The 14,431-nt window shown below is 36.6% G+C and overlaps 1 protein-coding gene across 2 annotated transcripts in view; it reads right to left on the bottom strand.

Moving 5' to 3' along the window:
- The window catches only part of LOC145681078 (uncharacterized), a 157,879-nt gene that overhangs the window by 111,036 nt on the left and 32,412 nt on the right, over window positions 1-14,431 (bottom strand). For both annotated transcript variants that reach the window (XM_081752438.1, XM_081752439.1), the window contains exon 5: window positions 12,993-13,104. In XM_081752438.1, the coding sequence (XP_081608564.1) occupies window positions 12,993-13,104 (112 nt within the window). The remainder of the gene's footprint in view (window positions 1-12,992; window positions 13,105-14,431) is intronic.

The raw sequence follows: 14,431 nt of genomic DNA, 5'->3' as shown, positions 1-14,431 counted from the left end.
TATTCACATATATTAATACAGCATTCTTATGATGCGACTGTGTGAAATCCCCCCCCCCAAAAAAAAAAAAGCAAGAAGAAAGCCACCGGCGCAATTAAAACACGGCGTGGGACCTCTCGTTTCACAAGGTCCAAAAGGGCACAAAACAACTGGTTTCTAAGATTTCCATCAACTTCTCTTCTATGAGGTTCACATCCAAGGATCTCGAATCAATTTATTCTATTGTTTATGATAACTCGATGAAAGAACACTCGAAATCAAACAGAATTACAGGCTCAGCAATACGATTTAATTACAAACATTTGTATGGGTAACATACACGTAATCACTCCAATATGGACACTCAGCATTAATAGCGGAATTGCACATAAACTGGACTCTCTTGAAATAATCAATGAATTTGTAAAAATAATAATAAATACAACTTTAACATCCTATGTTTATGCCCTGTAGGTAAAAAAACAATGAATAATTAATGAAAGTGAATGATCATGAAGTACTTGGATGTGGAGCAAACTGGAGAGCTTTGAGAGATCCAGAGACACGATGTTGGTCAGCACAAACTTACAAGGCCTCGGATCGAATCACGGACCCCTCGTTCAGGGGTTTTACCACTGAAACAATTCAGAGTAACCATCTCTGAATTTGTCATTTAGCCCTATGTTATTACATGTGTACATTTATGACTGCGATGTAAATGTTAATGCCTGATTTAGTTAATAAAGACAATATGTACCAGGTTTTGCTTAGAACATGACTGCATAATATATATATACGAGAAGCTGCTGAAAAGTTCGTAGCCCAACTCAGAAGGAGTGCACGTGGAATGATGAAATTTTACAGCTATTCTACATACTTCCCCCGAAGTTCAGTACACTTCTTTCTACGGTGCTTCAATTTGTGCAGACCAGTTAAAAAAATCTGAAGACTGTTCCTCACATCACTGTCCTGTAGCACTAATCACTTCCTTATCAGATCCAAAATGGTGTTCTTTTAAGTGTTGATTGAGTTTGGGAAGTAGGTAAAGAGGATGATCTAGACACTGAAACCATAGATCATGCAATGTCAGTTGTGTTTGCAACACTCGATGGACAGGGGTATCGGAACCTGACGGAACAGAATTTTTTTATTCGATTTTCCGCGGCCTTGCACTTTTAATTTGTCTTTCAGTTTTGTGAGTAATACAGGGTAATACTCTGCATTAAATGTCTGACTCTTGGACAGATAGTCTGTGAGTACGACTGCATCTTTATCCCAGAAGAATGTTGTAAATACTTTCTCGGTCCACTTCTGTCTCTTGAACTTCTTGAGGCGAGAGGAACCTGAGTGCTGCCACTTCACTGACTGTTTCGTTTCCGGATCGTTGTGCTACAAATATCTTTCGTCCATGGTTACTATTCGTGACAGAACTTGATCGGCATTGTGGTCCAAATGGAAGATGACTTTCCTTAGTGCCTTCGCTCTTTCACGCTTTTGATCTGCTCACAGATTTTTGGGAACCTATTTTGCCGAGAGCTTACGTATGTCCAAGTCATGATGAATTATGCTACCGATGCGTTCCTGAGAAATATCACAATCACTGCCGCATGTTTGGCTGAAATTCTGCTATTTTCAAGAACAATTTTACGAATTTCATCCACGATTTTGAGGAGAGTCACCCGTTTTGGTCTTCCTGCAAGTAGAGCATCATCTGATCGGAGGAGAGTCCTGTAATATTTCACTATTTTCTTCATGAATTTGCTTCGGTCACTTTCCTTGGTGGAACAAAAATTTGATCACAGCTCTCATCTCGATGTTCGTGAAATTCACTGGTTGGGCACACATGATCAGTTCAATGATCAGAAAAGCATAATAAGAATTTCGTTATGAATATGAAAATTTGTATTTTTACATGGAGATATCGTCTTCCAAACTGTACAATTTCATCATTCTACCTGTACTCCTTCTGGGTTGAGTTAAGAATTTTTCAGCAATCCCTCGTACATAAACTTAGTACACAAATTTAAATAATACTTTGTGTTATTTGGTGATTCAAATGCATGATACATATTTATCGTTTTACCTTATTATTGTATCTCGATTAGAAAAAAAAATGCACGAGAGTTTCAAAAATGGTGAAGTAGAAAGGGCGCAAAAACTGATTGTTGCCAACGGTACTCTGCCTCGCTACAGCGCTGAATAGCTCAAAATTTTCTACATGCCAAAGTCAGGTGACCATGGTGCTTATTTTACACGCTCTTTCTCCCATTACATTATCGGAAAAACATGTCATTCAACCAATGGAACACTACTTCCTGCACAATGATCTAGCGCCGTTAGTTCTTCATTTTATAAGCGGCTTTTACAGATAACTCGAATTATTGTTAATCTGAACTTCACTCTTAACTGAAGAAATCCAATCATAAATATTTTACGGGAAAAGACGAAATTGAGTAAGTGGTACCGTTCTAATATGGAACGAGCATGGAGTAACCAGGAAAATCACTCCTGAAAGAAACTTCTGTTGTATAACTAGAAATTCTGTAGTAGTATTTAATTAGAATATTAGTTTACATGAATAACTTATGCACCTACATATAACTTCCTCGTACTCATGGCTGAAGTATCTGCTTCCGGTAGGTACGGTGTCCTCGGTATCGAGTTCTAATGAAGATACTAATAAACGCAATAAAAGTTTCGGTTCACCTAGAATTAGGTAAATTAGAGGATGATATAAAGTTACATGATGAAATATAAAGTACAAGAAGCAATAAAACCTCGAGAAAATCCACGAATACGGTAGCTCAAAAGCCTAGATTGGTTGGTTCTAGTTTAACGTATCTTTCATCACCAATATAAAACAAGGACCTACAGCTTATGGAATCGAACCCAGGTCTCTCGCGCCGAAGTGAAGTATGATAACTTTGTACCGAGGGAGATGATATGCCTACGCTCTGGGTAAACACTATATCTCACTAGAAGTAAACACTATATTACTGAGCCACCTTGCTCCTTTGTTGTAGCACTCGAATGCTACAAATCAGTTCAGATCTTACAATCACAAATACTTTATTTCCTTGATTTCACCGTTATATAAAAACCTGAAACATCACACACTATACAATGAGTTACAATAATGAAATAGACTTAAGCTTGCACAGAAAATAAAGTGTAAATTATTACATTCTGAGTAACAGAGTTTTGAATAGTGTTTACATTCTAAGTTTTCAGCCTTATAACGTTTACTCCATAGGATGTGGTCCAAATAGAGCAAACATTATATTATATAGTCGTAAATAGGACGTTTGCTCGAGCGTTGACGATGAAACAAGTTATCCGAAGAAAGCTCCTTTCAACGCCAACTACACATAAGCAAAAATTCTACGTACAACTTTTAGAGACACAAAAGATTCAGCATCATATTTCCGAAAATTAACAAATTACACAAATAATGAGTAAAAAGTAAATTTTGCACTATGTACTCAAATAGATAGCCACTAGGCATAGGAGATGACATGCACAATCGCAGAAAATACTCGTCAATCGATTCGGAAATTTTAATTATATTGATACTTACATAGCTTTAAATTGGGAGATAACAATGATGATAATAATGTATATGGATGTTTCTTATAATGTGAAAAATAATTCGATTCGATTAATTGCAGAACATGATTACACAGTGTCTTGTTGCAGCAGGGTAGGAGAAGCTGTTACATATTCGTCTCTTCGGCGCCAAGTAGTTGTCTCCCGCTAAATCTCTTCAGCTCTCGCTGTTCGCGTGGGTTTCACGCGTTAAGTGACGTAAGAGCGGACAGAGCTGTGATTGGCTAAAGAAGTGCTGATCAAGGTCACTCCACCCACATGCATCCGCTGAGCGAGAACACACACACTCACACATAGAAACGTCGTCTGCTAGTATATGCTAGTCCTTTTAAATTAAAAAAAAGAATTAAACTGCTTGAGCTGCATATTACCAAAATGATGAATAAATGAGTTTATGACAAATGGCACCCGAACAGCTGATAGGTAAAGTTCTGATGAGATACGTTTATCCTAAGAACCCTGGCAACATTGATAGTTTGTGTCTGCGTATGACGAGGACACACTGTATAAAGTTTTGACGTACACATGGGTTGAGTTACAGTTCACACAAACACTTCACTTCACTTCACTTACTGCTGTAATTACAACCATATAAAATGTTTATTCAGTCTATAAATATGTAATATATCGATAAATGCATAGAAATATATTTATTACAGTCCTATTAGATCAAATGAAAATTCACTCAATACTTAAGGAAATTGGATATTTAACACATACACTAAAATATTGTAAATAATGTGAATAAAATGAGAAAACACTTCAAGCAATGAATTAATTTCAACTTTTAGAAACACTTTCACCTTTGCAATTAATTGAACATAAAAAGAAAAATGAATATTAAAATAAATATAGATATATTTTCCAGTTCGAATAACAACACTTCACTGTTCATTTATAACACACTGTTTATACTTTTACTATCTGCATACGTTACACTGTCCAAGTTGTCCACTATTCACAATCTACACCATGCTCCAGAACAATGTCCAGTCCATAGGCCATCCTCTTCGTTCATTCTCTTCCCATTGAATGAACACTCGACGATTAAATCTTCTGCTCCTATCCTCTTCCCATTGGATAGGGCTAGGTCCATCGGTGGAAGTTCTAGAAGGTCTCTGCAGGCTATAGTCCCTTTTTATAACACTGGACTATTTTTCAAAATTCGGCGCCAATATGAAGATGCATGGAATACTGACACTTATTGCGTATAAACTTATTAACGTCTAATTTGCATCTTCCTTTCTACTTTTTTTTTTTTTTTTACTTAAAATGTGCTGCACTTGTTTCCGTTGCATTCGTATTAAGTAGAGGTGAATAGAATGTGTGTTCTTCTTATTGTTTGGGTTTACGTGTGTTCTTCCTTGTGTTGTATTCTTCGTGTATGGATATCAAGTGTATGTTTCTACGTGTTACATGTAATTACTATAATTAGGAAGTTGAATAGGATTCATATTAAAATAACATAATTATGGTTAAAAGGAAGTTGACTTGGGATGGGTTAACAAAAGAAATGTAAGTATTTCTTCTTTCATTCTCTCTCTCTCTCTCTCTCTCTCTTTTTTTTTTTTTTTTTTTTTTTCAAATCACTTCACGAGTACAAACCACGACAAGCACGTCTCAAAACCTCAACGCCTTCGTGCAACTTCATCAAATAAGTACATGGTACATGATAAATTAATACTGAAATATACCTATATAGGACATGATGCTGAATAAAATATATATATATATAGATAGATAGATAGATAATATAATAAGCCTATAGATATAACCTTAATGATGACTATTACATGAATACTATAGTGAAGAGAGAAATAAACCAATATAAGCTCGAATGATGGAGAATTATATTGAGGCAACGTCAGATGTCTACAGATGCCAACCTGTATCCATCTTAGGGATGGTCTGACGACTAAATGAAGAAGAGCCAACCCACAAGAACCATATAAACCTACCCACTATAAATACGACCACGAAGACACACAGAGATGTGGTTAACAAAAATAAGTTATACTAAGGAAACCCCATAGAGTTTTATAGAAGACAAAAAGAAAAACGATGCGCATGAAATTCATGGCGAAATGTGGTCGTAGGTTTTAAGGTAAAACTTCAATGTTGTTCCAATAACAACAAAAGGAATACTCTAATAAACGTGTATATTGCTCTAATATCTCCTCACATGTCTCTAAATTCAAACTGACTTCTTCGAAGTGCTAATGGTAATACTTTTCTAATAAACTCAACAATTTTCGTTCATCTAAATAACCATGTCGTACATACCACAAAATATTTTCGTCAACAAAACTAGAATGTACTCTCACTTCTTGATCTTTATTATTGATGCTACACAATTGGTCTTCTTTACTTTCTTCTTCTTGGTTCATATAATCTCCGTTGGCTTCCTTTTCGGCTCTCTCTAAAATGTCACTGAACTGTTCTTCATCTAACTGCTGTAAGAATTCTGGTACGGTTGTACAACCAAGAGCTACATCGTCCATATACCTGATTAATTTCTCTTGTAGCGCTAAAGGGAACACTTTATTCAAGCACAACTGCAATACAGATGATCCATTTTTCACACCGAACACCATGCGTGTGTACTCATATAACGTTCCTTCAAACAAAAAGGCTAAGTATGGCATAGAATCTTCTGTAATTCCACATTGTTGATACGAACTAGTAAAATCAAGAGTACCTAGCACACGTTTTCCACTAAATTTAGCAAAGAGGTCTGACAACTTTTCTACACGCAGAGCTGGATTCTTAATTTGCACATTCAATGCTCTACAATCTGTTACTATTCTCAACGCTCCACTCTTTTTCAATACTACGTGCAACGGTAATAGATGACATGATGAACTAGGTCTAATGACACCCCACTTTAACAATTTTCGGATCTCTTCACGCACTCCTTCCTTGTATTTGTGCGGAATATCATGAGGACGAGCAACAATGGGTTCATTTGTATCCACTTCTAATCGGTACTGAAATTTGTTACACAGGCCAGGAAAACGGGCGAACACTTTCCTATGTTTCATTAACAACTGAAATAATTCTTCTTTCTCGTTTTCACTAAACAGCGTAGCGCGTGTAACTGCATCCCTTATTTCATCTACTGTGAAATATAGATCCGGTGGGAAGTCCTCCACTAAGTCACTAGCTTCAATTTTCTCTAAAGGCTCGGCGCACCCACTGCGGAACACATTCATCGTTCTCGCATAAAAATCATTAAGGTCCCTTATCTCGGACAACACGACAATAGGGGCTACCTTGCACTTAATTTCACTTACATTAGCTACAATGACATTTTCACTATTTCTCTGTATTAAAGGCACTTCACCACTAATTCCTTGAAATTCAACACGCAAGTTACTTCGCTTAAAATCGATGACACTGTTTAATTTCTCGAGAAAGTTTGCACCGAGTATTACGTCTTCGCGCAGTTCTGCTAACACAAGAAACTCAACTGGCACTTCCACATTTTCAATTTGTACCGGTAAAATAACCTTTCCTTTCACGTTCTTTTTCTTTCTTCCTAGAAAATCGCACAAAACGATATGCTCTCCTTTTTGCAAATGCACGTTTGCTACACACTTTGTTACTTCTCGAAAAATATTATACCGTAATAGGCATAGTTCTGATCCACTATCTAACAGACAGATTTTGGGTTGATCGTTTAACAAAATTTTTACTCTCATTGTATTATGACCTAATTCACATTTGATCACTTCTTCATTATCATTGCTTATATCATCTTCTGCTTGTAAATCTTCCTCGTTGCACATACGTGGAAAAGTAATCCGGTTTACACTACTGAAATCCCTCCCCTTTTCAGCGACCAAGTGGGAGGGCGCTACTAGTTTAAAGGCACAGAACTCTGCGGATAAAAACCACTTTGTTGCTATGGATATTGACGTTGCTGATTGTTACCATTATTTACACTAGGACCTCTATTAAATGTTGGAAACCAATTATTATTTTGATTTGGACTACCTTGGGAAGTCGACGCACTACTTTGATTTTCGTTTGCCCTTGCACCTTGCGTTTCGTTTCGATTTTCATTTGCACTTGTGTTTTGTCGGCCATTACCTTGCGACTGATTACCACCGTTCGAGTTATTATTATTTCTGTTAAAATTACCTCGCCGTCCACGTCTATGAAATTTCTTTTTCCATCCCTGTTTGAAATTCGGACGTGCACTATTATCACTACTCACTTCACTACCGTGTTCTACTTTCACATTATTCACACTAACGCCGGCACCACCTTGCTGTTTCTGCTTATTACGCTGATTGTCGTACATATTAGTAATTCCTGACAATCCTTCGATGGACTGCACACTCGCAAGGAACTGATTTATGTTATCAGGCATAGAACCCATCATAGCTAATTGGTACCGCTTGGGCAGGAGAGTGATGACGTGTGACAACGTAATGGTTGGATTTTCGTATTCTTCCAGAGCTTGAATTTGACTAAAACGCTCTGTAACAAAATCAACAACACTACTATAACGTTTTGGGTCAAACGGAATAGATCGCAATTTGCGCAGACGCGTAGCTTTCACTAAGGGACTCTCAAATGCATTCTGAAACTCTATCACAAATTCTTGAAAAGTTTGACACTTCTTACCGTGTAAATCGTACCACTTAAGTGCACTGTCTTTAAGAATCAATGGCATGATCGTCAAATATTCACTTTGAGGCACTCCGGCGAATGACATTTCTCTACCAAAATTTTCTAAAAATGCACTTGCACTTTCCTTCATCATATCACCTGAAAATGTAGAGAGTTGCTTAATGTCTGCTAATCGCAACGAACAACGCCTTGCCTTCACTTCACTATTTCTTGCACGCTTAATACGCGGACTTTCTCTTTCGGTTTTGATTCTTGACACAGTTCTCTTTATTACGTCACTTTCCACCTCTGTATCGGACGCCGTTTGAGACTCACTGCTCGATTTTCTCTCACGCTTCACACTGTGCACGGAACCTGTGTTTCTTTGTGACATATTACTTCCAGTATGATGGTGCTCATTTGCTAATTCTATACGCTGCACATGCTCTGATAATCGTTCCACATCTTGCTTAGTTTGTTCACTTAATTCACTGGCGCGGAGACACGTTTCAAAACACTGTTGGTTAAATTTACTCTGTTCGTGACACACTTGAATACACTCTTGCACTGCTATGCCGTATTCACTTTGTTTAGTCTCGCACTTCTGAATTCTACTTTCACGGTACTTGTCGAGACTTTCGACCAAACGCAACCTTTTCTCATAATCATCCACTTTATTGCAACATTCACTTAATTGACGTTGTTGATCGTTTACTTGGCGCGTATTTTCTTCAACTGTGCCCCGTATATCATGCATTGCATCGGCTAATTCACGTACACTTCTACGTATATCTTCACTCGTATTAAAACACTTTAATTCCACAGCTTCAATTCGTTCTATCAATTCATGCCGCACTGCACTAATACACTTATTCACATTGTTAATTTCACCTGACAAATCATCTTTACATTGGGATATGTTTTCACGACACTCGCTAAGTAATTCATTGATATCGTCTTGCATTTTCTGTTGGTTTACATTTATCGCCTCAACGCTTTCACTCACACGCTTTTGATTATCACTCAATTCATTTTGGTTTTCTTTAATTTCATTAATTGATGCACTCAGTTCCCTTTGCATAGATAAGAGAACTGTTCTAAGATCACCCTCAGCCATGATGTTGCAAATATAACAAACTCGCTAACACAAATAATTGACTAATTTCTACAAAAATCTAAGAATGCAAATAATAAAAATATTCTAATTTAGACAGGATTTAGGCTTCAATATGCAAGGATGAATGCACTGGATAAGGATACAATGACACGAATTTCATGTACTTATTGACTCGGAGATGGCGGCAAAAATTACGCAGCAAGTTTTGAACATCAAGAATACCTAGGCCTATGCTCATAAACACACAAAAACTGAACATTTATACAAAAAGAAAGGTTTCTGCTTCGACATATATGTCCCGGCACCATTTTATAACGTTTACTCCATAGGATGGTGGTCCAAATAGAGCAAACATTATATTATATAGTCGTAAATAGGACGTTTGCTCGAGCGTTGACGATGAAACAAGTTATCCGAAGAAAGCTCCTTTCAACGCCAACTACACATAAGCAAAAATTCTACGTACAACTTTTAGAGACACAAAAGATTCAGCATCATATTTCCGAAAATTAACAAATTACACAAATAATGAGTAAAAAGTAAATTTTGCACTATGTACTCAAATAGATAGCCACTAGGCATAGGAGATGACATGCACAATCGCAGAAAATACTCGTCAATCGATTCGGAAATTTTAATTATATTGATACTTACATAGCTTTAAATTGGGAGATAACAATGATGATAATAATGTATATGGATGTTTCTTATAATGTGAAAAATAATTCGATTCGATTAATTGCAGAACATGATTACACAGTGTCTTGTTGCAGCAGGGTAGGAGAAGCTGTTACATATTCGTCTCTTCGGCGCCAAGTAGTTGTCTCCCGCTAAATCTCTTCAGCTCTCGCTGTTCGCGTGGGTTTCACGCGTTAAGTGACGTAAGAGCGGACAGAGCTGTGATTGGCTAAAGAAGTGCTGATCAAGGTCACTCCACCCACATGCATCCGCTAAGCGAGAACACACACACTCACACATAGAAACGTCGTCTGCTAGTATATGCTAGTCCTTTTAAATTAAAAAAAAAGAATTAAACTGCTTGAGCTGCATATTACCAAAATGATGAATAAATAAGTTTATGACAGCCTTTAACTTTACCTACTAACCTTTAAGAATTTTAAAATCCTTGTAAGAGCTTTGGATGAGAAAAAGCTGCTGTCATTCGACCGATATTTATATGTACCTAAATACCCTGTAAGTGCAGGTTGTGCAACATTTCTTACACCTACAGTTCAGGACTATCATATCCATAAGAAAATGTACCCTCAATTCTTCTCCTCTCCTAAATCATTTTCAAAAGTTGACTTTTTTGGTTGCAAAACCTCAGACCGATAACCTGCCATTCTGCGGGAGAATACCATAATCCTGCCGCTATAGAAATTCTGTGGTTTCTGGTCAAAAAATGGGGCATGTAGTTATCACAGGCTTTTTTCTAAAAACAAACTTAACACCTTTCTGAGTTCTAGAGACCAAAACAACAACAACAACAACAATAATAATAATAATAATAATAATAATAATAATAATAATAATAATAATAATAATAATAATAATAATAATAATCTAATGGTGCCAGGTCCGGGCTATACGATGGAAGCATTAAAAGCTTCCAGCCAAGTTCTCTCAATTTCTAACGGATCCTTAGAGGCATGCGGTCTGACGTTTTCAGAATAATATACACTACACTTTCTGTTGACCAGTTCTGGCTATTTCTTTTGAATTGCCAGATACACTCGCGCTAATTGTCGACAGTCAGGTCCGAGTCTATCGTTCTGGCCGGTGGCAGCAGCTTGTGATGCACGACGCCATTCCAATTCCACCAAATGCGAAGCATAACCTCTCTGGGTGTACGTATAGGCTTTGTCTCCAACTGTGGAGTTTCTCCTCGCTTCGACCATGATCTTTTTCGCATATTGTTGTTATAGGTTATCTACTTTTCATCACTCGTGAGTAGCTGCTTCAAAAATGGCTCGAGTTCGTTACGTTTCAGTAGAGATTCGCCGATAGAAGAAGTTTGATCCAAGAAATGTTTTTGAGTTAGATCGTATGGCACCCTTTTTGTAGTTAGCTTTCCCGAAATGGTTTAACAGGATTTAGGATTTAGATTTTTGGGCTTGCGGCATCTATTGGCCATGTTAGCCCGTCACGTATCAGGGATGACGTTCCTCGGCGAGCACACTATCTAGGGAAAGACAAGACAGAAAGGATTGGGAAAGGAAGGAAGCGGCCTGGGACCTATATGTTAGGTACCACACCGGCATTTGCCTTGTGTGAATGAGAAACCTCGGAAAACCTCAATCAGGACGGCTGGGCTGAAAAACTTTTTACACTTTTTCCACCGAGTGCCCCCACGAGGAAGTGAACTCGGGACCGCTCGCACTGAAAGCGAGAGCGTTAGCAACTACGCGACGCGGGGCCACGAAATGGTTTAACTGCATATGGTTATGGATGTTTAGCTTATTGTCATCACTGCTTACATTTGGTCTTACTCGACTTTTGCCAGAATATCGTCCAGTTTTGTTGTAACTGCATGCCCACTGTGAGGAGAATCTTCGACATCGAAACACCCAGAATGAAAGAGATTGAACCATCTTTTGGTTGTTGCTTTTGATAAAGTATTTCACCCATAAACAGCAAAAATTTCTTCCGAGTCCTGTGAAATATTTGCGCCTTTATCGAAACAAAATTGTAAAATGTGTAGTTTTACGGAAAGTTCACTCATCTTCACGGCCCATTACCTTACGTATAATTATAAGAATTCCAATACTTTTTCCACATCTACTAGCTTCAACTATCAGCTATCAGGCCTCACCAGCTCCGACTCATATACCCGAAATTTGGAACATTAATGCCATCTCGTGAGCAATAGACTCACTACGTTTTAGACTACCTGACCAAACCACGAACCTAAGAATAGTTACGGTAAAAGCAGGAGCTTCCTAAGTGAAAGTCGAAAATATCCATAAAAATCCACAGATTTTTAAAAGATTTAAATACTTTTTAGTGGCTGACAGTATTTTCACCCAACAGACCTTTGTTGACACGACACAATATTTAAATTTATTGCTATTCTATTCTAACAAATGCCCACAACTCGAATTATTACGATCGTATAGTCGTATCTATATAATGACGAATTATTATTCACTACTAAAATTATCTTCAATCACTATACATTTATTTCACTTAGATGAGACACTATATTTCCCATTAGTATCAATTAGTTTTACAATTGCACAACGTATGGCTGACTTAGCTATATAATCATAATTAGCTATAAACATTTACATGTAACTAATTGTTTCCCTGGCAACCAACTCAACAACTACCTATTGCCATAACAACCGATCAACAAACAATTGCACGTGGTAACGCAAAGACAGGCATCACCAAATCAACATTATTTATGACATTCAATATTACATTTCTTCTTCTTCTGATGTAAAGCTTGTGCGTGGTATTATTACAATTTTGCCCTACGGGTTAAATAAAAATGAACACAAACTAAAAACATGATATACACGTTATCGTTGTACTATAAAATTTTTAGTTAGTGTTATTTTTATCTATGTTATACTCGATTTTTTATAAATCATAGATATTGCCAGATCTCACAAGTGAGAGATCCCAACCAAGTTTAAGTGGTGGCGTCTATGCAGATTTTAAAGCTTACCTGTTTCTTCTCCATATTCTTCCATAATGTAGTTCCTTTCACCATATAGAATGCATCATGCTTTTTTATGTAATTAATTATAGCCATTCGGTCTTTATAAGTATAATTTCTCCTAGAAAGAACAAAATAGATGGTAAATAAAACAACAGACTCTTAGTAGCTAAATAATAATAAGTAATAATAACCGAATAAATAAATGATAGAAAAAAAAACTAATTCGCAGTCTGAGGTTGAAGAATATGTGTACAAAATAATTCTACACTCAACGGTTTGAGAGATGTTTGTGTTGAATTCACATTAAATCTTTATTTTAATTTCCCACGATTATGCCCTAAGAGCCTAGTGGAAACGGAAAATGAATGATTCCACGAACACTACGTTGTGTAACATACATACATATTCTGAGATCGATCCAGCGACCCTCGCATCAGAGGTAAAAGCTCTACCAATGAACCACTCTACCACTCACATTATCTGACTGTTTAGTTAATGGGCTTATTCCTTTGTAGATGTAAAAGATTCCATAGCTTAGTTTCTTTCATACAGGAGCGTTAACAAATTTTCATCTGGATTCACACTATAATACTTATCTTGTTGGATTTATTAGCTTAATACAGGACAGCTGAAGTTTAACGTCCAGTTTCTGATGAAGAATGTGCAAAATATGGACTTATAGTTTCATATCGGCTTCAAATTACACACAGTCTCGCCGAAAGTGACTCCGTGTCTTTCACAGAGAAGGCGCAACATTAACTTCTAGCAATAAGTTCCCAGCCAAGTACGCGTTCTACTATATATAATAATTTTATTACAATTATTATTATTATTACAATCATTAAGTCCATGATGCGATTTCTGTCTTTCGCATTTGAAAAATAAGAACTTTAAAAAAAATACTAATATTTACAAAATAAATAAAATTATAGTATTTACTCGGGCAATTTACACTTTCACATGTTGCGTATCACCATTTCTGGGCTAAAATTAAATATTTCGCGTGTATTAAGCACGTAGCTCTTGGAAAGTACTCGAAAAATCATACGTGAGTCTATGAAGGAAAACTAAATTGCTAAACCCAGTAAATTAAATATATATATATATGTCTTTAGTTAAGTTTTCATGTTAATAGCCACCAAAGGGAATAACAATACCGTATCTCCAATATAATATCACTTAAGTTACAAATGAGTTCATATATTTATATTAAGTTAAAACTGGTGTTGGTTTTACAAATACTATTTTTATAAGAACCTGCTCTAATGAGATACCGATTTTTAATATTTTCACCAAAAGTACACCAGTTAAAATTACAAACACCATTCGTAATCTATGGTATGGGATGGTGCACTGAATGTGTGTGTACAAGAACAACTAGCTAACCTAGATTACAGGTGAAAAATGAATCTATACAAGCGTAGTAAAACATGATTTGTACATTT

The sequence above is a fragment of the Thermobia domestica genome, chromosome 3, assembly GCF_964235325.1.
Source record: "Thermobia domestica chromosome 3, izTheDome1.hap1.1, whole genome shotgun sequence".
In the NCBI taxonomy this organism is placed as follows: domain Eukaryota; kingdom Metazoa; phylum Arthropoda; class Insecta; order Zygentoma; family Lepismatidae; genus Thermobia; species Thermobia domestica.
The sequence above is the reverse complement of the archived record's forward strand: the minus strand, read 5'-3'. Positions and strand labels throughout refer to the sequence as shown.